Source organism: Anneissia japonica, unplaced genomic scaffold (genome assembly GCF_011630105.1).
Source record: "Anneissia japonica isolate Jap-2015-1 unplaced genomic scaffold, ASM1163010v1 scaffold1356_len1145284_cov175, whole genome shotgun sequence".
Taxonomy (NCBI): domain Eukaryota; kingdom Metazoa; phylum Echinodermata; class Crinoidea; order Comatulida; family Comatulidae; genus Anneissia; species Anneissia japonica.
Window position 1 is genome coordinate 165507 of NW_022706987.1, and position 26877 is coordinate 192383.

Genomic DNA, 26877 nt, shown 5'->3' on the forward strand with positions numbered 1-26877 from the left:
GTTTGGCCACGTCCTTAAAATGCAACAAACATCCCCTGCATACCGTGCTCTTTCATTCGCAGTTGATGGGTGCTGCCAACCAGGTAGACGCGGTCGTCATAAAACCAACCTTCGTGGAGTGCTTCGCAAAGATCTTGTAAGATGAAAGGAACGGGAAAAACAATCAGCTGACAAAGTATTCCAAAGAGAAACCGGGACGAACGAGTGAATTTGAAAAAGTGGGGGTTCTGCTTTTAGTAAGTTCAAGAGTGAAGAAATATATATATATATATATTAATACTATGTATTGTAATATAATATTAATAGGCATAATGAAGTTCACGGAATCTATGACTTTGATAACGTGATTCGGCCATACTGAGTGATAAAATTGTGTGCATTCAGATGTCACTTTCGCTGTTCGAAATTTAAACAGAATTAAAAAATGCATAAAAATCTACACTTTCTGCGGATAAATATCGATAAATTAAAGAATAAAATAATCAACATCATAGTTATATATCAAAAAATGCATATTAATAAATATTTCTTCGTAGTTGTTAGAATGAAACTGGGAAGGACAATTGCCGTACGTCTGTTTGCTTTTTAATTTCGATTTAAATCATTTGACTAGGACTGTCTTTTTAAATAAAATATTTTAGTTGAGCGAAAAAGAACAACTGTCATAAATATCAATTCCATAAAGTACCTACTGTGATGTATTTTTCAAGGCTGATCTATATAATATTGTATGATTTAGTATAGGCTATATATAAAGAAAAACTATGCTAGAGACATGATTGTGAGTCACAGTAAAATCGTTGCATAATTATTTTACTGAGTAGCAGATCAAATATATAAAATTAAAGGAAAAATATTCGGAACACTTATCAGAATTTAGATTTCAGTTTAATCCACTGCCTCTCGATTACACTTTAATTACACACGTCATACTACTTAAGGCCACGTCATACCTCTTGAGGCATCATTAGTCTATTCACATTACAAGTGTCTATAAAAGTACGCAAACTACACATGTAGAAAATAGGCAGAATTATAGAGCACAGACAAAGTAATCGTTTGAATATAATCTATCAGCGTCATATCATACTAGAATACTGACCTTGCACAAACTAAATAATACGTATTTATTATTAAACCTCAAAGTGTGACGCCTGTTGGTTTCGTGTCGTCTGAACTTAAGCTCATTCTAAAAACCTCACTGTCATCAACGTGCAAGTAATATAAACATATAAACATGCTTTTAAGCAGAAAAGCATATCAAATCATACAATGTATGTTAATTGATGTCTGATCAGATTGACGGCCAAAATCAAAGAATCCTCGGGAACTTCAGTGGCGTATTGGTTAGCGCACAAAATATGCACTGTTTACAGTTCATTTCGTTAGAAGCGCACTTGACTGTATCACTGACTTACTAAATGCCTGATTGATTTGATTGATTTTTTTTTTATTGATTTGGTGATTGATTTATTGGTTTGTTGGATTGATTAATTGATTGATTGATTGTGAAACATGCTGAATTGAATAAACGTTGTCATCAATTTCTGCACCTTCTCTTTACTTACATATAAAAATGGAACATTTTCTCTAATGGAACATTTTCTTTAAGAATTACTAAATACAAATGAGCCGTTTCATTTTTCATTTTTTGGAATTATAGTTTAATAATAATTATAATAATATCTGAATATTTATATAGCGCTATTTACCGCAACTTCACAGGGTTTTAAAAATAAATAACTATGGAAAAGGTGAGTATTAAGAAGTGATTGGAGAAGTTGGAGCATAACGGGTGACGATGGGAAATTGGTTCCAGAGAATAGGTAAGAATACATAAAAGCCTTTAGTGACTGTCAGGTTTGTTCTTGGAGAATATAGTATAAAAGTGTCCTCTTCTGAACAAAGGAGTGGAGACTTATACGTTCCTGAAGGTAAGAAGGAGCAATACCTTATGGACACTTATAAATCAGGGGATCTTGTGTAATGCGTTTATAAACTGGTAACCAGTGAAACCGTAAGAATCAAGCCACATTCATACCGAATCCAAATGTTTGGTTCGGAAACCTTACCGTACCGATTAGAAAATCGGACCATTGTATAAAAGGGACGCTGCGTTCAGCGCATCTGAAACGCAATCCGAATTTCGTTTTAGATGCGATGTAAACGTAGCTTAGACCTAAAGGTGTGACATAGTCAAACGTCATCGCTCAAAATGTGAGTTTTGCTGCCTTGATTAAGCTGGACACCGTTTCTTTTCTTATCAAATGAACCATAAAGTTAAGAATTGCAGTAATCGGTGTGGGACAGTATCAAACAGCGAACAGCATTCATCTATACTTTCTGATTTGGGAGGTATTTCTGAGGTTGGTAAACAGATACATTTGTTTTCACAGCATTATATCATTAATGTAACATTCATTTGTATCTTGTATTTCCATTTCTAAGGTGCGACAAAGCAGATTGCAGGTTATATGTTCTAAAAAAATATTAAGGCCTATACAAAATTATAATTTAATTAATTTGGTACATCCATTTACGGTTGTGTAAGCTGGTTAATAATAATAATACCTAAAGACTTCACTGTAGTCAACAAATGCAAATCTAGACGAACAGAAAAAAGTTCTTCCGAAAATGTGTTGAATAGATGACTTTTTTTCCCCCGAAATTCTAATTTATTTAAAAAGGTCCTCATCTTCACGGTGAAAGATTGAACGGTGACAGAAGTTCTGGGCTCCTCTTTTTCATGCCCATATTTATTATCACTGTCAATTGAGGAAACTCTTCAAACCTCTCCATCTTCAAACAGCACCTCTACAGCAACGCCTACCAAGTTGCACCAGTCAATAAGGATTTGTTTGTTTGTTTGTTTGTTTGTTTTTTCAGACTGGAACGCCTTACTAGAACACCGTACTAACTTTACAACTATTTTAAATGTTAGAGTACTGTTGTGAAATATCTACAGCTGCAGTGATAATAGCAGTGAAAGTACATACGCACACACGTCCTGACAACTTGACTCTAATACGGAGTATTCTACAAAGTCCAAGAGCTGTTTTAATCCTTAAGAAATGACGCAAATGACACGCACAACTTCTAAAGTTATTGGGATCAAATTTCCAAGTAAGATCTCTAAATAGGATTCTCTACATAAAGACAGAATTAAAATCGATTTAAACCTAAAATTCTCAACGCTAGGTTGTTTAACAATGTACTCTGATAGGATTTACCAGTCGACGACGAAATTAATAACTACTCCAAAATCTGATGACAAATTTCGAAGACGGCTAAGAAACACTCTACCAATAATTTGTAAAATCAAAATATAGAACTGCTCCAGAGAAGTCGACAGTAGGTAACTGAAATTCAACATGAATATTAATTGTTCTACGTTCACGTCCACTTGATTGGTGTTGCCTGAGAAGCAAATACTACCAACTTGTTTTGTATGTGTCATCCACAACACCCATAGTTCTGGATTAACGGAAATGTTTGAAAAAGAAGCATTGGCATACTAGTATTTAAATTTGCAGACAGACAATTCTGAAACTGCAGTACTCAATTACATGTCCAACAGCATAGGCCATAACGTACTTTCGATGGCTTCAATACTGTCCAGCTAATGGGCATGGTTGCTGCTAGAGAGCGATCTCACAATTCGAAAGGTTACAAATAGTGAAAATATGAAACAAAGAACTAAACATACAGATTTTAAGATATTTTTGTAATATCCTTGGATATGTTTGTTACATTTTCCAGCAGTAAAAGCAATCATCCTTAATTTCTAATAAAGTCCCAAACACTTGATGACGAATATAATAAAATCATAAATAGATGTATAAAATCTGTCTGTAGATGTATCGAGAGAAGAAAAGGTTGCGTTTTCAGATATATGACAAGAGATAGTAATAATGATGTAAGTACCGCAGGACTTCGTAAAAATCGTGGCATAAATTCCTGCACTAATAATTATTATAAATTAATCGGGTCGTATGTATTTATTAAAATACGGTATTGTTCAATTACAATACATCGTTGTCATTTACTGTTTTTATCATCATTCATAAATATATGCATGTCTTTAGGACCAATTGTTGCCAAGATATGGGAACCTTTTTTTCTCTCTTAATATAGTGTATTTTTTAAATTATTTACTTATGAAAGGGGAGTGTTAAAAACGGTGACAAAGTTTATTTGATTAAGCATGCTCTAAACTACAGACTCAGCACTGGTACTTTATAATAATGCGCCTCTTCCTTTTAGGTTATAAAACGCAGTTCTTTTCCCTGGTCATTTGGTCCACAAGATTTAAGTGTTCTTGTTGGTAATCAGCGCAGGAGCAGACTACCCCACCAGGTACCCATTTATACTCCTGGTTGGAAGAAACTAGTGCAGATAAAGTGTCTTGCTAAAGCATACAAGCGAAATGCACAACGAGGGATTGAAACCCCGACCTCGAGTTAGGGAATCCGAGTCGTTCTCGCTGCGCCAAACCGCAGCAACAAAATCAGAAAGTAACTCCTTACGACCAGTTGGCACGAAGATAATGACCTTTAATTTTTGCATATTTATGCATATAAAGTCGAAGATGGCGTATCTAGTACCGTCGCTATGATGATTCGCCACGAAAGTACAACATTAAACAGTGGCAGATCATGGAACTTAAAATACGAAATTTGTATGTCTATGACACTTCTAGTTAGCCGGAACTGGCACTGTCTGCCTTAAAATTTGAATGTAATTTTCTTTTATCCCCCACTTATTTTCAATTTTGTAAAATTTATGGCCACTGATGAGTGATATTCCAACAATAAGATTATGGATAGAAGATGATTTGCCACAAAGTACAACAATAAACAGTGGCGAATCCTGGAATTCGAAATAGATTTGGGGGAGTGGGTGAAGTCAGAAAGTACATTTTACAGATAGGTTGTTTTACAAATTATGTCTATGACACTTATAGATGGCCGGAAATGGCACTGTCAAACTTTTAATTTAATATTCTTCTATCCTGCATTTATTTTTAATTTTGTAAAGTCAACGGCTCCCGCCTGATTTTTTTAAATTTATTCAATAGGCCTATCCATGTAAAAGTGGTACAAGAAAAAACATACAAACAAGATGTACATTACCTGAGTATTACCACTTTCAAGTGTCTCTTCTATATTAAATCTCTTCACATAAAATATACATGAAAAAGTTATATAAACGATTCTAACAGATCACCTATGAAATAAAATCAATTTGCAGTGAACAAAGTCTATGCCTATATCAAATGTATTTCATTATTGACAAGACATGATTAGCAGCAAGATGTTTGTGACACAGTCGTAAGACAAGAAAAATAATGGAATCATGAAACGTTGGTCCAAATATCTAGCGGGCTCCCAAATTTTCGCGGAAACCTGCGGAGCCCCAATTATTTTTCTCGGACCCCAGGTTGGGAACCACTGATCTATGCGACAAGTGGTTAACAAAATAAATATGTGAACGCTATATTTAGAATCTTTATTGCATAAGAACGAGACTTATAAGTATTCCTTAATATATCTCATTTTCTGCTACATATAGGCCTAATATTTAGATTAGGAGATAACTGTTTAGGTATAAACCGTAAAATCACAAGCAAATGTATATTTTCAAATGTTAGCAATACTTATACGTGAACAGGAGAATACTGTAACACTGTAAAGCTTTTAAGAAGAGGACATACGTAAGCCTGCGATGGAGCTTTATAAGACAAATCTATAGTAATTGATGTGATGGTAAACATATCTATAGTCTGCGTTCACATTGCAATGCATAATTTTTATTGTGTATGTTCGCGATCAATCTCCGAAACACAAAACTGCTATAGGCCTATGTTAACTGCATGTATATACATCCACAGTTAATGTAATTGGATCAACCATTAACTACAGTTTGCTTAATCGTCAAATGCTTTGAGTATTATTGTGTTTTCCCTCACGTCGAATCCGTATCTTCTTTGACAATTGACACCGTTGATGATCTCTCACCTTTCGGAACTGATTGATACGAAATAGTACTACGTGAAGTTCTGAAGCTGTTTCCAGTGCTGGCCATGCGTCCAACACTACTAGTTGTTGCGCGTCGCGTTAACTGCATTCCTTGTACACTCGATATCGACGGCTTTTCGAAACATTTTGGAAAAGTATCGGCTAGAAGCATGCGACCATGCTTCCTGCAGTTGGGGTTTAAAATTACGTATGTAACCGTGTCAACAATACTATTACTCATTGCTAGGCACTCGACGATATAGAAAAAGTACCAAACTGATGTTTCTCCATAATTGAGAGACATCATAACGTCACGTGCGAAAATAAAACAGTAGTAAGGTGTCAAGCAAACGGCGAAAGCAAGAACCAAAATAATGAGCATACGTACGCTGCGTTTCTTTGATTGATTGGAGGCAGCGGCCTGCTTGGCTGTGCACTGATTTCCGGGGATTTTCCGGAACCATAATTTGACAGCTATTCGAGAATATAAAATTATCATAGCAAATAGAGGTATAATGAAGGCAATAATTATTATAAATAATGTATAGTTGCGCACTTGATGTCCCTTTGTCCAATGCACGACACACAGTGTAACTAGCTTGTCTTCTGTTTCATAAGCAGTGACGTTTGTATGTATACCAGTTGGAATGGCCAGGCAAAACGAAAACACCCATACCAGTGCTATGATTATAATTGTGCTTAAACGTGTCATTCGAGGCCTCAGTGGATTCATGATGATGACATACCTGTGTAAGAAGAAGTAAAAATACATATATATATATATAAATACATTAGTATATTGTGGTTCATTGCGCGTTTTGGCCTCAGTAACGAATAGGACCTAGGCCCTATGTTAAATTGTATTGATTGAACTAATTTACTTATTTTATGTCTTCATTATTATCATTATCTATCATTATCGTTGTCGTCGGCATCTTCATCACCATCGTCATCGTTGTTATTATTATCATCATCATCGTTAACCTTATTATTAATTAGGAATTATTATTGAAAAATGTCTACACTGTATATAAAAAAAGACGATAAAAAGGTCTCCTGTATCTTCACTTATCCCTTTCATTGTCTTTAAAATTTATCAAACATTTAGAATATTTCAATTTTAATTTAATTTTTAACTTCTTGCTTAGGAATGGCTTTGTGCAGGGTTTGCCGTTAGCTGCTTCTAAACCTTGATGTCTGAGGTTTAATCCCTCGCTGCATATTTCTCATGTGTCCCTGGGCAATGCATTTTACCCAACGGCGGCGGTTGTCAACCAATGTTTCAACACTAGAGGTAACCGTAAAAGTGGTAGTATATATTATTTATTATTTATTTATTAAAAATTCGACAAAACTGTCCAAGAGGAAATGATGGAACAAAAGATGGACAAAAGATAGAACCTTTTGACATAAATATAATACAATGTACAATATGTAAATTAGTACGGAACACCATGGTAAACATTTATAATACATTACAAATTACTATAAAAAAGTAAATTTAAAAAACAAAATAAATAAAAATTTTAAAAAATAAATTAATAAAAATAATAAAGTTATTTCATATCGTATAAATCGTTAAAATATGCTGTTATAACTTTTTAAACCTGTTTTTATCATCATGATGAACTCCTCAGGTTGTCAGGAATAGACTTCCAGAGCCTCGCTGCTTCAGAGTTGTTCGAATGGGTACTCTATATAATTTAGTATTATCTCTGTTGTTAACTGTAAAAGGAATTGCCATGCAAACAGGAAATCCCCTCCCCCTCCCAAAATAAAATAAAATAACGTGAAGTAACGTAAAGCAAACAAGGCTGTGGAAACTTTTCTCCTAAAAGCCAGAGGACAAAGATGGTACATATTTAGCCGATTGGTGTAGCTTGGTCTATCCTCATACCTCCCCAACCGTGGTGCACAGGAATCTACATGTGAGGGGATTTTGGTACTGGGACGTTCTTCAAAGAACTTCTTTTCCTTCAATATTCATCAACCTACTAGAAACACATTTCTAGTCTTTTCTTCGTCTTCAATATACTATTTATAGTTTCGTTTAAAAGAATAAAATGATTCTGACTTTCGGAAGCCGTCAGGAAGGCTGTTAAATAAGGTGGGGACAGGAAGATAAAATGATCTTTCATAGCATTCATGTTTCGTCTTAGGTAATAGTTTTACCTTTAGATGACTAGAAGGCTAGATTAATTCTAGTAAAGCATTTCACTTATACTCGCAATGTTCAAAGAACCTGAAATTTAACCTAGACCTACTTCTACCTCTCGGGCTTGCAGGTGGTTATAATATCTGGGGTATAGCTTCCCAAAGTGTATTTTGAAGTACTAAGAATATCTCTTTGCTACGGCACTATTTATCAGAACGCTAAGAATTTCGTTTACCTGAGGTGCGGAGATTTTTTTCATGGCAGGCAGAAAGTCGATTGAAGCCTGCAAAGCACGTCAGCACACAGAGTAAACCAAAGAATTATGATCGTCAATAAAAATGATCTACCAGTACAAACTTGTGCTAGATTAATTACGGAAACTATAATACCATATCACGTATCGTGTTATGAATTTAAATAGTACAAGCAGCATGTTTCTATCGATCACATCAGGCAGCGTTCTCCTCTCTATACTAACAGTTCATAACAATACAAGAATATGAACTCGAAAAAATACAGTGATACATTGTATTGCTTCATTACAAGCAACTGCTTTTAAATTATTGATTGACTAATTTTTACATGTTCGTAATTTCTATCTAAATAGAATGATAAGATCTACTTAAAAACAATTAACATCTTTTGAAATAAAAAAGTTGAAATCAAGACAACTGTATATACCAATACCTCCCTTTCTTTTATAAGCATTATTAGCTCAATCAATTACTAACTCAAGCGTGAGAAAAAAAAAACAGTCGGGCGGACTAGTTTTTGCATCACTATGAAACAATTTCATGTTCACACAGATTTGTATGTTTTGTTTCCAAGAAAGAAAATATTCACATAGGCCTATGTAGACGACATTTGATTGTTTAGTGTTGAAGACAAGGGATGGTATTAGTAATGGCCAATCGCGCCGACGTCAGGATGTTGTCATTACGCATGCAGTATTAATACAGACTCACGATTGTATCTAAATTGTGAATGTATGTTCTCTGCAGTTAATTCCCGCTGCAGTGTCAAACGAAGTCAACGATCAAGTCGGATATTACAAAATCCCACTGCAAAACCAGTAGCGTTTTCCTAGTTTAATACATAATACAGATGATTGCGGCTGAAGCCTAATGATCTGTAATTGATGAAACGTTTGCTATCATACTGAATAATGAAAACCACTTTAATTAGATTTGTCGACGCTTGAAGTCTATTTAGGAAATGTATAATTTTGCTTAGTTCCAGTTCATAGTTTATACACATTGACAGTGATCACAGACAGGAATTGTTGATTATGAAATTCATGGTAAATAGAGAACACAAATAATGAACACCACATGATTAATTATCTTTATAAAAATCCTGTTTCAGGATAGAATCACAGAGCTTCTAAAAGCTTCCAAATGCTTCAGATTCGTCTATGTAAGCCCATGGTTGAAAACAATGCTATCCAAGCTATGGGCTGCAACCCAAAATAAGGTCGTCAGTTTTGTTTTGTTTTGTTTGTTTGTTGTTTTTTTTTTTTTTTTTGCTTTTGTTTTCTTGTTTTTGTTTTTTGTTTACACTTAGACCTATGAAGTAACAAAATTCATAAAAAAAAATATAAGTGGATGATATGTGTGAAGTGTTGTTATTGTGCGTCTGTGACCATTGTGTATGTCGATGTCAGAATTATTTCGATCCAGTGAATTCGGCCATCCCAAACATTCACAATATACCACAGCGCAGTAGTTAAGCAATAGCCACTTCCAATAAATAACGCACTACATTGTTCAAACTTTCAATGATTACAACTGTTTGACTTTGATTCAAGTGAGGTGATTGTGGGTGGTGAATTGGCAGTATGCAAATGCCTGTACGCAGGGCCCGTGCGACGGGTGCGCATGCACCCCTCCCCCTCCCAAATTACGAAAGCTCCACATTTTCAGGGGTATAAAATTCAGACACACTTCTGATCTGAAAGATTTTCGCTAACGTAAACCTGGGTGAACTTCCAGAAAAAAGGCATGGTGGCCATTTTCAAAATGGCCTCCAAAATTCAGATTGGTGTACGTATGCTTAGTGATGCAGGTGTATTGAGGTAAGGTAATAATTGTTCATACTTTTGCGGACTCTATTATATCTACGTTCAGACTTGGAGATAAGACAGGCTTGAGTTAAGCCCGGCTCAACGTTAACCCCGGCTTAACTTTGCCGGGCGTTCAGACTAGCGGGATTAGCCAGGCAATAATTTGCATAATAATGAACCGTAACCAGGAAACGGTGGCGCCCCAGGGCTAGTTACTATAGGAACACAGCCCGGCTTGAGATAAGCCACCTAGTTCAGACTGACAGGTGGATAAATCCGGTGAATTGAGCCGGGTTTATCCACCTAGTCTGAACTAGGCCTATGACAAAGGGTGACATTAATATACTGAACTTGTTTGTTCAGTGAGGTATCATTCCATATAATATTGTAGTGCCGCTTTATTTTTACTTGATAACTACTGTTAGCCTGATCAAAGATTTTAAAACAATCTTCATTGCTATTTGAATTGCAATGTTTGTTCTTTTTTAAATGTTTATAGGCCTGTGTAAATTATTGTCCTATAAGTGTTCCTTGAATCTAATGCAAAATCTACGAGTAATTTCGCCAATGTAGATGGCATTACAGGCCCCACAACTAAATTTGTATGATATAATTAGATTTGAGGTCACCTGGCATTTGGTCCTTCTTGTTAAAAAAAAAAAGTTCCAATTTTTTTTGTGCTAAATGCAATGTAGGCATATATCTTTGCAATATTGGGCTGTTAATCGAGTAATTTTGTTGTTAGTTGTCTTAGAGACGGGCCCTACAAATGGCAATTTGAAAAAAAATACATTGTCTGATTGTTTGTTTGACGTTTTTTTAAAAGCAATTTTGTGTGTAAGTACTGTTTGATGAGTTTGTCTATTAATTGCACAAGATAATAATTCTTAATTAAAATGTCTTTAATCTTCTTAATGTCTTCATGTACTCCTTTCCACGTGTTGTTAATTTTGAATAGTCTGTCATAAATTTTAGGACAGAAGCTAAAGTATCCCATCGTTAAACAGGCCTTCGTTGTTTATTCGTTCAATAAGTACATTAAGGAAGTCGAGTTTACTGTCGTCTTCTTTTTCAATGGTTAGTTTGTTTCTTGATCAATTTCTCTGGATTTCTTTAAAGATCTAAGGTTAATAATAATAATAATATTAATAATAATAATGGCGATGATAATAATGATAATAATAATAATAATAATAATAATAATAATAATAATAATATATAGCGCATGATACAATTAAATTGCCATTATGAGATAAATAGTGCAAATAGAACATCGCCTAACCATTGTGCACCATGAGTATCTATTTTACATGTGCATATATCGATCTTTTCATTAAGAAATTCCCTACTATAATATTATTACAATGGAAATTTTTGTGATCAAGATTTTTAACGTTTAATACTTGGGTGATCAACAAAAGGTTCTGAGTGTTTAAAAGCTGGTTGAACATGTAGCTGATTGTTTTCCGGTATATTGTATCGTTTTATTAGGATGGAATATTTTGTAATTGTGTTTTTAACGTTCTCATTGTGAGCATTCGGTGATGAACAGAAGGATTTGAATTACAAGTGAGACTGAATTGCAGATCACCTGAAGAAGCCAAATAGCTATAAATATTGTGAAATAATATTTCCTTAAGTTAAAAGTAGTATTCCTGTTTTTTGTTTGTTTTTTTGTTTGTTTTTTTTTGTTTGGTTTTTTTTGGAAATATGTAGGCCTATATCTATAAGCACTGAAAATAAAATCCCTATATACATGTTTAATCCGGTAATGAATAATTCTAAAGCCTACTCTGTTTCAAATGTGAGATTTATCTCCATCTTTTTCAATAATATAGGTCTGTAATGGACCGATAATAAAATAATTTATACTTAGAAGTGCCATCGTAATTTCAAAACATCCTAGAGACGTGTGAAACCTATAAACAATAAAAACCCGTCAAACTTGCTGAATTGTCTCATACCAGGCTTCGACCCACACACATACACACACCACACCCACACACAAACACACACCCAGAAGGTTGTAAATTAGTGTGGAAACACTAACAATGATTATTCTAATATAGTGTTGATTTATCAGTGGTTTTTCGAACTAGAAGGGTTTGGGTTTGTTATGATTTTTCTGGCTCGCACCAGCGAAATTCAATGTTTTATTTCTTTTTTCTTTTATATATATCTCGATTTTTGTAAAATTCACACCTCAGTTAGGACACTTAGCCCACATGATGCCCCTAAAGTTTCATTGTGGGCAAATGAAATATATTAGCTCTAGACTACATTTTGTGCCTAGGTAGTGATAGTTTCACTAAGTTTCCAGGAAATCTGCTGATAGATTCTATGAAACTGGCACCATAGTATAGTGAAAATCAGGGGCCCCGTGACCATTTTTCTGGGACCATGGTTTCACTGTTGATTAAGCATCACTAGGGTATAAATAAGAAAATGAGCGAGGGAGAACCTCCAGAAAAAGGGCGAAACATATTTTTTTTGGCGGCCATTTTGAAAATGGCCGCCATTGACTCGTAACTTCACTTATATCCAATGAAAAAGGGCAAATCTGGTGTCTAACTATATGTTATTAGGGTCATTGAAGCCAATGAGACAGGTTTTGAAAACGTAAAATGACTTAAAATTGGTCAAAAAATAATATTTTAGTATAATTCCACATATCCTCTAATGAAAATGGTAAATTTGGATCTAATCATATGATTTTGGGCTCTCTGAATACATTAAACATAGTTTCAAAAAGCTAGGATGGTAGTCATTTTGAAATTCAAGATGGCCGCAATAAACATCCCTCCCTCCCTCAATTTCTTATTTATACCCTAGTGATGCTAAATCAGCAGTGAAACCTTAGTCCCAGAAAATGGTCACGGGCTCCTGATTTTCACTATACTATGGTGCCAATTTTTGTAGAATCTATCAGCAGATTTCCTGGAAACTCAGTGAAACTATCAATACCTAGGCACAAAATGTAGTCTAGTGCTAATATATTTCATTTGCCCACGCTCATGTGGGCTAAGTTTCCTAACGGGTGTGAATTTTCAAAAAAATCAAGATATATACTTTTGTGATATTTTGGGTCAAAGGTCAAGGTCACGTGACTTGACCTATATAATTCTCACTAGTCCGGACATCATCGAGTTGCATATCATTGGAAAGAGAATCTTCTTCTTCTATCCAACGGAACCAGCACCCCCAACATACAAAATATTGGGCGATTTGAAGGGGTCGGGCAAAAAAGTGTGTTGGATTCATATGGAATGACTCTAATGCTAATGATCAGAATAACAATATAATAATAAAGATAATGATAACGGTAATAATAATAGCAGTAATGAAGATGATGTCAGAGGTGGTGGTAGCTTGGTGGGGGGGGGGAATACAGTTCGTTCCCGGAGGGAAATACAATTCGTCGGGAAGAAAAAAAAATATGTACTTTTTAAAATGTGTATGCCTAGACTCTAAAATGAATTAAATAAGCCTTTAAAACCCCTAGACTGTCATTACATAGTTTGTTTGGACGTCACCCCAGGACCACTTTCGAGAGATTTTGAGCGACGCCCGACCACGCACACTGTTATTTATCTGGATCCTGCCAACCGTTAGCTGCCTTATGATCCCGGGAATATTTCCCCCGGCAGGGGATAATGCACGACGATGAAGATGATGATAGCCTGAGTGACAACGTCTTTTTTTAATAAGATAATGCAACGCAGAAAACAAATGTTTGCTGCATTTAACAATACAGTTTTTGATATGCTTGTGTATTAATTGTCATGAAATCCGTTAGTCGCGTTGTTTCCATCGTTGTAGTTGGTTTTGAGCGCAAACGACTACCGTACGTTAGCATGATTAACGTTTTACTAAACTAGCACTTACTGTAACGTGCAGCCAATCTGACATTGCTACGGTAGGTCTATATAATAATATGTTGATATGGACATGCTATGAGGACATGAGAACAGAGGCTATCTCTTTAAAAACAGTTTGGCTCTTGTAATGTGCTTACAGAAGAGGTCTTTCCGACATATTTGATGTTGAAGTACCTCTTCTGGCATGATAACGCAAGTCAACGAGTTAAGAAATAGAAGATGAATAAAACGTATACAGTACACACATTTTTTTTTTAATGTCAGGTTTTCTAAATGCTGCAATTTTGTCAGGTACGGTAATTTTAATCGTCTTATTCTACAGCTCTCTGTCCTTCAAAATAGATCTTCAACTTGCAGTATTGATTGACTGGTAAATTCAGCAGCTTAAATATAAAATTAGTTTATATTAGGTTATGTTTACTAAAAACTTTATATTCTAAAATTTAAAGAAAATCCGAAATATATCAGTTTCGCTAATTATACTCAAAGCTGGCAGGCCCGTAGACAGGGGGTGCAGAGGGTGCGGACGACCCCCCCCCCCCCAATTCCAAAAGGTCCACTTTTTAAAACCTATGATTTCACAAAATCGTTCCTAATTATCATAAAATGCTATAGCATGCATTGTATAATAATGTGGTATGAAATTTGTTAGAAATTGATCGTCTCCGGTGATTGCAGATTGATGTACAGAATATAATAACGTTACTTTTTCAGGTCCCAAAAACACGAAAATTAATGAAAATTTAAATGAAATATTCATGAATTATGTGTTTGAGAAATCTATTATGTAAAACCCTCAAAATGCTACCGTACTTTGTCGCTTTTCTCACAAACCCCCTCCAGGCCTCTGCCCCTGGACCACCAAATTTCAAAAAGTCCATTTTTTAAAACCTATTATTTCACTAAAAATCGTTCCTAATTATCGCGAAATCTATAGTATGCATTAATTTTTTTTCCCGCTCTTCTACCCGTTGATTTGTAATAATGTGCTACGAAATCTGTTGAAAACTATCAGCTCCAGTGATTGTAGATTGATCCATGCCATCTGTAGGCCTACAGATGTAAAGAACATGAAAAATTATAATTTCACAGTGGTGGATTCAATGGGGGGGGGGGGGGGGGGGGCCCGGAGAGCCCCCTAAAATTATAAAAGAAAGAAATGGAGAAAAAATAAAAATTATAATTAAAGTTTGTCTGAGAGTGCCACTTCCGGCCATTTTGAGATGCCATAATCATAAATTTTCTTATGCATTGTGGGGTATGGTGGTATTGTCCATCTGTCTGTGCAAGTTCATCCCTTCACCCCCACCCTCTATTTCTCCTGCTTTACTGTAGGTCCATAGACAATACTCAAATGAATGAAAATTTCAATAGGATATTACAAATTATGGATTTTAGAAATCCATTAAAAAAGGCCCTCAAAATGCTAATTTGTCAGAGCTTCCAGAAGATTCGCCCCACCCTCGCAGGGTACCTAGGCAGTCGCTTATCGTAAGGTCCACTTCGTTTGCAAAACGCACCTCCCCATCGAAAATCCTGCCTACGGGCCTGAGCTGTCATCAAGGAAAATCGATTCTAAAAATCGCTGGAAGCATGGGTATTATTTCATCATCTATGCGTAGATAGATTTTTAATAGTATTCTAATAAGAAAATACTATTTAAAACAAAAAAGACATAGGCCTAGTTTAAGTAAACAGGATCGTCTATTTGATACTTGATCCTAAATAAAAGAGAATTTAGCAGCAATAAATGTCAAAAATTCATACATTTTGTCACCACCTTAGAACCATTAAAATATTATAGCCTGTCATTTAACACGCTAGTAAAGCACTCTCTATAGACAACTATTGTGATGATGCCATAACAAACGCTGATTTCAAAATGTTTATGTTACATTATTTAATTTTTATTAACAAACTTTGTGTTAATTATTATGTTAATATCAATTAGTACTTTTTACAAGCTGTTGAAAAACAAGATGCACGTTTATCAAAGTTTATTATAGGCCTATTATGTTCAGAAGTATTCGAATAATGAGTGCTTTTAATTTATTTTTTTACAGGAAAAAATAATATTCGTGAATATAAAATTCAGTTTAGAAATCAATAAAATATTAGCTTTAATGTTCCATTAAAGATATTTCTCTGAAAAAAATGCCGATTGTACATTTATTTAAATCTCAATTTAAAGGAACCTAAGATTGTTAACTGAAGTATGCTATAGAAATTACTGTTTCTTAAAACATATTTATTTTAAGAAACCATATTTAATCTGATATTTATATATCAAAAGGCAAAGTACTGACTGGAAGTGTTCCTATCGATTGCCTAAGTGTATCTATCAATATACCAACTAGGTCACACATACCTCAATTAGTAACTAAGAAACTAAACATTAATCGGAGGGACTTTAGGGAGGGATTATACTATTAAATAACTTAATCGATTTAAACAATAAAACATAATCTTAAGATCTCATGAAATCAAATATACCGTTGTACAGTGTGATTTATATTTATTTTAATAAATACAGTATAATAAATTTACTCCTTCGGTATTTTTGGAGTCGAGCGGCCGAGTGGTAAGGCGGTTTTGGTTTGACACGCGAAGCCCTAGATCCCCAGCTTAAATAGGCTCTTACTGATACCCAGCACTCTATTATAGAGCCTATACATTATGTTTCAATAGAAAGCCATCTAAATTAACCCTTAAAAAAATAAAACAAGGTTATCATTTTTCAAATCACAAACACACCATGCAAAGTCCCATGACAACACTTTTCTGTATTATTATCTGTGCCTGACTCAAAGTGTTCCAAAGCGAAAATAAAATGGTGAACAAACTGATAAAATAATGGCTACAATTCACAAAATTGTTATTATCAATTGAGAAACTATTCAATGAGTTAACAATAATGTAAATTCAGAGTGTAAAGATACTACTGTGAAGGGACCCTCTTACTATTACCAAGCAATCTACTCCTCCACAACTTACTTGGCCCACACGCCCTGGTCCCTGATATGACGGTCATAGATAGAACACACTAAGCTAAATAAATTAACACCTTGTAATTCCCGGTTGTAATTAGTATTTTTTTAGGCAATTGAATTTCATTAATTATTTTCATAAATTTTCAGATTATTGAATTTTATCATTTATGTAATTTTTTAATGTCAACTTTATAGGTCTAGCTTAATTTCTTTCTTTATACTTTATTTTTCATTGATTATTAGTTCAAGTTTTTGATTTTACCTTTTAATCTCAATATTAATTTGTCAAATTTATAGAATAATGTATATTATTGGATTATATTATATTAATTGGTTATCGCTCTCCGAGTAATTAGGCTACAATTCCAAGACAATCAATCGATCAACTTGGTAACCTAACCGTCTTTGTGTTTTTCAATAGACCACTCAGACCAGGAGGAAAAATGGATTATCAGAAGCATACTTACATATCTGTCTCTCTGTACACCTTTTAGTGTTATTTTTTTTATATTTACTATTGGAATGTTGCCATATGTATATATATGTTATTGATTGATTTATAATGCATAATATATCTATTGGTGGGGCTCCTATGGAGCTTTGATCAATAACCATGTAACCGATCTACGTTGATGACGATGCATGTAAATGAAGATGAATTACAGACAATAACGAATCTCTGTCTCTTATACACATCTAGATGTGTATAAGAGACAGTTTTAAACCAGAAGATTCGCCCCACCCTCGCGGGGACCCCTATAGGCAGTCGCTTATCGTAAGGTCCACTTCGTTTGCAAAACGCACCTCCCCATCGAAAATCCTGCCTACGGGCCTGAGCTGTCATCAAGGAAAATCGATTCTAAAAATCGCTGGAAGCATGGGTATTATTTCATCATCTATGCGTAGATAGATTTTTAATAGTATTCTAATAAGAAAATACTATTTAAAACAAAAAAGACATAGGCCTAGTTTAAGTAAACAGGATCGTCTATTTGATACTTGATCCTAAATAAAAGAGAATTTAGCAGCAATAAATGTCAAAAATTCATACATTTTGTCACCACCTTAGAACCATTAAAATATTATAGCCTGTCATTTAACACGCTAGTAAAGCACTCTCTATAGACAACTATTGTGATGATGCCATAACAAACGCTGATTTCAAAATGTTTATGTTACATTATTTAATTTTTATTAACAAACTTTGTGTTAATTATTATGTTAATATCAATTAGTACTTTTTACAAGCTGTTGAAAAACAAGATGCACGTTTATCAAAGTTTATTATAGGCCTATTATGTTCAGAAGTATTCGAATAATGAGTGCTTTTAAGTTATTTTTTTACAGGAAAAAATAATATTCGTGAATATAAAATTCAGTTTAGAAATCAATAAAATATTAGCTTTAATGTTCCATTAAAGATATTTCTCTGAAAAAAATGCCGATTGTACATTTATTTAAATCTCAATTTAAAGGAACCTAAGATTGTTAACAGAAGTATGCTATAGAAATTACTGTTTCTTAAAACATATTTATTTTAAGAAACCATATTTAATCTGATATTTATATATCAAAAGGCAAAGTACTGGCTGGAAGTGTTCCTATCGATTGCCTAAGTGTATCTATCAATTGTATTATTGTACTGGGTAAAATTAAATGTAAACATATTTCAATTTATTACTAATGTGTTTTCAAGCTGATACTTTTTTATGTTACTTCAAAATGAACATATTATTTTATAATTAATTTTCTGGATTATTTTTGCCATTTTTCAGGCAATATACCAACTAGGTCACACATACCTCAATTAGTAACTAAGAAACTAAACATTAATCGGAGGGACTTTAGTTCGAGTCTCGAAAGTGAAAATCTGCCATTTCATATGTGATACCGGATTATACTATTAAATAACTTAATCGATTTAAACAATAGAACATAATCTTAAGATCTCATGAAATCAAATATACCGTTGTACAGTGTGATTTATATTTATTTTAATAAATACAGTATAATAAATTTACTCCTTTGGTATTTTTGGAGTCGAGCGGCCGAGTGGCAAGGCGGTTTTGGTTTGACACGCGAAGCCCTGGATACCCAGCACTCTATTGTTATAGAGCACTCTATTGTTATAGAGCACTCTATTGTTATAATATATATTATGTTTCAGTAGAAGGCCATCTAAATTAACCCTAAAAAATAAAACAAGGTTATCTTTTTTCAAATCACAAACACACCATGCGAAGTCCCATGACAACACTTTTCTGTATTAACATATTGCATCTTTTAACTGCCTATTGTTTGGTATTAAATGTGTGCGATGCATCACTGGTATAATTCTATATTATTTTGGTAATATTTTTATAATCGTGGTCAAGGGTGCGCCTACCGTATGTTAATTATAGTTTTTCAACGTATGAGGCACCAAACCGCTAATAAATACGGTATATAGGCTTCATACTGCCGGAAATAGGTTCGGACCTTGAAAAAGAGTAATTTATGTAGAAACATGAGTTAGATTATGATAATCGTAAATGGGCTTATATCACAGTCATCAGAGGCTTGAAGCCTGTTAACTTTTGAACATATTATCGTAAACTCAAAAGTTCAGTTTGTAAAGTAAATTTCAAGAATTATGAAGAAATAGATTACAGCCTTTAATAGCACCCTCATTAGACTCACCCCTCCGGTGCCCTAGTCGAAATTTAAACCTGCTTAACCAAGGACAAACGATATTAATATTATAAGTATAGTAATATATTTTCTCCATGGTTCAACACACACTATCCCCTTATCAATCTTGAATACGGCCCTAGAATCATATCACATATCACAACAGGTGTTGTGGCATGTGGATTAAATGGCAATCTGATAATTTATTTGAGCATTTATGCTTGACAATAAACGGAGATTAACAAATCACTCCGCTTTATGGGATCCAAAATATACAATGCTCGAGGCGCTAAAATATCAAGATTGCACTTATGTAACGATACGGTTTTAACGAGGTAGAGCTAGGACCACACTTAATCCGACACTATTATCGGCCAAGTACACTTTCCAAAGAAATATTCGGCGTTAAATTTGACATATTATCTCATTTTCATCAACACGATCGTTAAGGACATAAGTTGACGTCGCATTAAAAAAAAATATGACTTGCATTATGTTACATGTACATCGTTAATTGATAAAAGTCTTCTTGTTCATTCTAGAATAAAATAATGTCAACCAACAATGGTTTGAATATTGAGAGTAAAATGTCACCAATCGATTTAAATTTCAGCTGCACGCACATTTATATCAGCCTAGCACCCGTAAGAACAAACACCAGGATGCCTTAGAAATACTAAGATTAAAAAACGCATATGGCAATTCACTAACTAATGATGACATTCAACTTTTAACTGCTTCAAACCTAACGTGACGATGCCATACATGCCGTTCTCAAAGTGGAATACTGCATTTCTGAAATTCATTCTTGTCTTGCCAAGAACATGCAGTAATTTAATGTTAAAAACACAATAAATGTTCATCCTAAGCATAAGCCTCTTGTCCTCACTACCACTGGCAAATGTTTCCACCATTCTCTTTTCTTTTCCTTATTTATATATATAGGCCTAATGCCCTTTCCTTATTTATATATATTGAAAAAAGTGAACTTACTATATATAAATAATGATTGATTACCCTTTCATTATTTATATATAATTAAATAAGTAAACTCATTATATATATGAATAATGAAAACTTTCAAGCAATTATTTACATATAATTTCTATATGTAAAATGCATTATATATAAAAAATGGCTGATCTATTTAATTTAAATAATGAATTATTTATAAATAATTGTGTTAAATAATACATTTACTCTTGGCGCCTCATACGAATCACTGAACGAATTAAGTTCGAAGTGCTTCTTTTTATATTTGTAAGTCCTTTTATAAATAATGACACTCGTCCTAAATGCATTTATATATAAAGAGAGATAAGAGTCCATTACTCCATCCAGATATGATAACATGTAAGTTAAAAAGTGTGCACTGCAAGATATCACTATATACATATGAGTTTGAAGCCCAAGCATTATATACATATAATGGTTTTACGACAACTATTAATTATATACAATGAATGAAGTCTAGTCACATATTATATAATAAAATGTAAGAAAAGCTATTTATATATAATGATTTCGAAGTCGTCATTATTTATATATAATGAAATCAGTGAACTTACTTTATGTAAATAATTGTTGGTTACTATACATTATATATATATATATATACATATATATATATAATGCCCTTTCCTTATTTATATATAATGAAATAAGTGAACTTATTATATATGCATAATGATTACCCTTTCATTATTTATTTATAGTGAAATAAGTAAACTCATTTTATATGAATAATGAAAACTTTCACGCAATTATTTACATATAATTTCTATATGTAAAATTCATTTTATATAAATAATGGCTGATCTATTCAATTATTATGTTAAATAATGAATTATATATAGGCCTAAGTAATTGTGTTAAATAATGCATTTACTCTTGGCGCCTCATACGAATCACTGAACGAATTAAGTTTAAAGTGCTCCTTTTTATATTTGTAAGTCCTTGCGCTGCACCATTCCACTCTTCATTACACATCGGAACTTTTCGCACTCCGTTCAGCTAAATGCTACAAACCTTCATGTGCCTACTTGTTATCTGAAGACCTATGGAGAAAGGTCTTTTCAGTTGTTGGTTCAGTTGTTAAGTTTGTTTTCTTTTCACTTCCATTATTTGTGTTGTGTTTCTTTTCTCTTTCAACCATTTACTTTTTTTCTGTTTGTCCTGGCAAGCGCATAGAGACGAATGTTAGGTCTATAGTATGCGCTATGATACAAGTGCACAGCCATTGAACATTGACCATAAATTGAAATATATAAAGCCCTGTATTCTTACTACAGTATTAGGCCTATCGCTTTACGGATACGCCTATGCCTGTATTTTATCATCAAGAAATCAATTCATGAAAATTGAACTTTGCGTGTGCACCAATACTACACACTAGACCGTAACTGCCAAAAGGAAGCATGATTTTTAAACATTTTGGTCCGCTTATTGTGGTCTGCAACATTTTAACTTTTTTGCCTGAATTTTTTATATTGAATATTATTGAATAAAATCCATGAATGAATGTTTGTAAACGTCTAGTTTAGGCTATATTCTTAATTAGGTAGGTCTATATAAAGTCAATTTATTTATCACATAGTCGTAATCACAATTCACACATGTAATACCTGACAGAATGCATATTAGTGAATAATTCATGGCACTCAAGTTGTGTGGAAAAACATGGTCGGAAATAATAACAGCTATACAGTTCATCGACACATAGCCTCCTTGTAATTATGGGTCCGTAAATAATACATTTACTCTTGGCGCCTCATACAAATCATTGAACGAATTAAGTTCGAAGTGCTTCTTTTTATATTTGTAAGTCCTTTCACCATTCCACTCCTCATTACATATCGGAACTTTTCGCACTCCGTTCAGCTAAATGCTACAAACCTTCATGTGCCTACTTGTTATCTGAAGACCTATGTAGAAAGGTCTTTTCAGTTGTTGGTTCAGTTGTTAAGCTTGTTTTCTTTTCACTTCCATTATTTGTGTTGTGTTTCTTTTCTACCACTTTCTTTTCCATTTCAACCATTTATTCTAATTTTTTTTTCTGTTGTCCTAGCAAGCGCATAGAGACGAATGTTAGGCCTATGCGCTATGATACAAGTCCACAGCCATTGAACATTGACCATAAACCAAAATATGTAAAGCCCTGTATTCTTACTACAGTATTAGGCCTGTCGCTTTACGGATACGCCTATGCCTGTATTTTATCATCAGGAAATCAATTCATGAAAAATGAACTTTGCATGTGCACCAATACTACACACTAGACCGTAACTGCCAAAAGGAAGCATTATTTTTAAACATTTTGGTCTGCTTATTGTGGTCTGCAACTGTTTGTAAACGTCTAGTTTAGGCCATATTCTTAATTAGGTAGGTCTATTTTAAAGTCAATTTATTTATCACATAGTCGTAATCACAATTCACACCTATAATACCTGACAGAATGCATATTAGTGAATAATTCATGGCACTCAAGTTGGGTGGAAAATACATGGTCGTAAATAATGACAGCTATACAGTTCATCGACACATAGCCCCTTGTAATGGGTCCGTAATTATAGTGCGCGAAAAGATTTGAGGGGCCGGTTAGGGTCGACCTGCATATCAAGGGCTTCCATTCTAAGTTCTCCATATTTTACGCTCTTTGCACAGTTAGCATTCACCTGTTGTATAGATTTTTTTAAATACTTAACCGCTACTTTGCAAATAAGAAGTCCACCTTCACCATCTAGACATGCTGGAAACGGTTTTACCGACGCACGCGTGAACTTGGCGTTCTATGAGTATACAAACCCAGAACCCTTTGCCGTTTCCAAAAGTATAGTTATTAAATGTATTGTACCTTCGCCATGTTCGTCATGCATTCATGTACCTACTTCTCTAAGTTTTTATTTCTGTAAGGCCTATAGTATTTTGTATTTTAATATATAAAATATGTCAACTACGAGAAATAGATTTCATCTTACGACGTAGCAAATCCAACAAGACTTCGCCAAAGGGAGCGATCGGTAACTATTACTGTATGTGCAGTTACCTAGATATTTATTTTTCTTTTAGTCCCCCCCCCCCCAATGTCTACCGTATCTTCGCCGGCTGACGTTTTCTATTAATTCGGAAAGAGTCCTTTGCGCTGTATTAGGGTGTAGAAAACAAAATACTATAAAAAATAGGGAAGACCGGGGTTAGTTTTTACAAAATTTACATATTGTTCCTTAATTGTGTAATTGAATGAGACAAACACACCATTTTTTTTTCTAATGCAAGAACAGTATATTGGTTATAAAACGAAGCAATTACAACTATCATATATCAATCCGTCAATTAATCATTAATCAATTAATGAAGTAGATCAACTAACTAATTACCCCTAGTCCGGGGTATATTGTTACAACATGTGGGGGAAAATTGTTACATTGAACAAATACGATAAAATATTAATGAAATGTAGACCAACATACATTAAACTATATAAAGGAGACACCAACAAAATTATTATACCATTATGTTACCTGTAATACCCCACTATATGCACTTTAACTACTCAGCGAATTCGTTCTATCTTATAGATGTTAATTTCTTCTTCTATACAATAATCACGCGTGTGTAAAGTGCGCCTCCAATAAGTGCTACAGTAACAACTTACCCCACGTCCTATTTTATATTGAAACACAGATAGACAGAAACCTGTGGCATTGGCCTATGGAAGTGTTAGGTAGATGGCTATGCTTCCCATAATTATATAAACTTTGTTTATCCATCCATAACAGGGGGGATCCAGGATTTGAAAGAGGGGTGTTTAAAATTTTTTCCAGAAACCTGAGAATGAAAGGGGGTGGGGATCCTCCCCCGGGAAAATGCTGACTCCTAGATGGCCGGAAATGAGCTTTTTCCCCACATAATGCTAAAGAGTGGGACCAGAAAAGCACCCGGGTTGAACATGCTATACCAGTTGAACCCAAAATAGCTTACAGATCGTTAATGGAAAACACAACAATTTGGCATGTAAAATAGGATCGACTTATAAATTATTCGAGTTAGGCAAAGTCGACTTAGGCAAGTTTAACCAAGTTACATCTCTCTGGTTTAACTATATCATTTCTCAATGATGTAGTAGCATGACTCGAAATAATGACAAAATCACAATTCGTATTGAATATTTTTAATCAGGTGAATAAGACAAACGTAGGTCTAATGCGAAAATTACTTATTATTGCCTTAACAAGATGAATTGACTTGCTTATTCCTCCATGAAAGTAAAGTGCAAAAACAATACGAATGCATATAATTATATTACAACGAATAACCATGATTATATAATACTGTAATTATATTTACACGACGTGCAGGGTATTGTATAAACAATATTTTACAATACCCCGCACGTCGTGTTGTAAAATATAAACAATATGCAATTAAATGAAACATGTGTTATGAATACACAGCATACATTATGCTATGGAAATGGCCGCCTCCTATAATATTTCTTATTCCTACACGTTAATAAATACCGTATAATTTCGAATAACATAGTGCTGGTACAATTTTAATTACAGTTTCTTGCCAAAATCAGTCTGAAACATTAATAAATTATTTATCGCGCTCTAGATGAGTTTACTATCACTTGAATTATTAAACAATTTTTAATTGGTGCTGTGGGCCTTACAACGATCAAACATCAATTTTAGTCAATTCTTTGTATTATGCCATGGCCGTGGCCGGACGTTTCACCGACAGACATTTGGCCGACAGACATTTGGCCTATAGACTATCGACCGAAGTACAATTCGTCGACACGAGATTTTGCCGACATCATATTTCGCCGAATGCCAGTTTGCCGACAGGACGATTCGCCAACAGCCAATTTCCCGACAGACAATTCGCCGACATTTTTTGTGAACATGTTAATGGATGGATGTGTCACAAGTGGCATAGGCCTGTCAGGAAAAATTTGGTCCGGGCAAAATCGGTCCGCGGGACCGATTTCGGCTTTAAGATTGCCTGCCAAAATGTAGTCCACATAAGCCAAAATCGGTCCGGTGTCTACTTAGTAGTTATAACTTTTATTTTTATAACATGGTTATTTTCTTTAATCAAATGATCTCTCATCATATAATATGTTTTCATTCATTATGTGCTATGTGTGAAATTTAGTACCTTCGCGCCCAGTAAACCTTTTGGTGTAAAAGTACGAAAAGAAATAAACGATGTGGTCTTAAAGCGTGCTGGTCCGCATTAGTTTATTTTATTACCTTGTTTTGTTTTGGTTGTGTGTGCTTAGCAACACCGCGACAAAGTATTTAATTCCATGAATTCTGACCACTTTATTTTCATGTATTAGAAACTAATAAACTAATAAAAACTAATAAATCAGTCATGTGTTTTATTTTAGGCCTTAAATCCACATATTGCATCTTCTCTGGACAAATTCAACAATAAAATGAATTCTTCCGACACACAAATTTGCCTACCCAGGAAGTGTTGGCAAGCCATTTAATTAGTTAATGCATGGATCTTATTAATAGGTCCATGGTTAATGTGACATGGATGATTGTGAATGGTATCAGTGGTATATATAAACACATTAAAATTTTCGTCTACACCAATCTAATCATCCCTGGTAATCGTTATAATTCAGCCTAAAGTTGGCCTACCTAAACAGAAGCGTATCCACAAAATGAATAAGCGAACCATTATGTTGAAGCAGAACTCAGTAACTTTAATTTCTTTTGCAAGGCTTCGTTGTATACATTAAAGATCATTTCATTGAATTTGGTATTGTATTAGGTGAGTCAAATGGCCGAGCGGTTAGCAGGGCGCCGCAAGATTGGCGCTTGTTCGAACGGCACGCTCGCTTAATGGTTCTGGTGGTAGAACAAGTTTTCTCGGATAAGGACTATAAACCGTAGGCCCAGTGTATACAATGGTTCGTGTGCACTATAAAAACCCAGTACATCCTTCGAGACAAGTAGAGGATACCCCGGTGTAATAGAACAGACAGCCCCTGTGGTGGGCGATGAGAGTTGCTGGTACCGGGTTACCGGGTAGCACAGCAGGGACGTATCCAGGGTGGGAGCCGCGGCTCCCCCCCCCCCCC

General features: G+C 34.3%; 1 protein-coding gene across 1 annotated transcript in view; it reads right to left on the reverse strand.

Annotated features, from left to right (window-relative positions):
• Positions 1–5498: 5498 nt before the first annotated feature.
• The window catches only part of LOC117106278 (prokineticin receptor 2-like), a 26857-nt gene continuing 5478 nt past the window's right edge, over positions 5499–26877 (reverse strand). Inside the window, exon 2 of the mRNA XM_033247637.1 lies at positions 5499–6763. Within this exon, the coding sequence (XP_033103528.1) occupies positions 5965–6763 (799 nt within the window). The 3' untranslated portion in view covers positions 5499–5964. The remainder of the gene's footprint in view (positions 6764–26877) is intronic.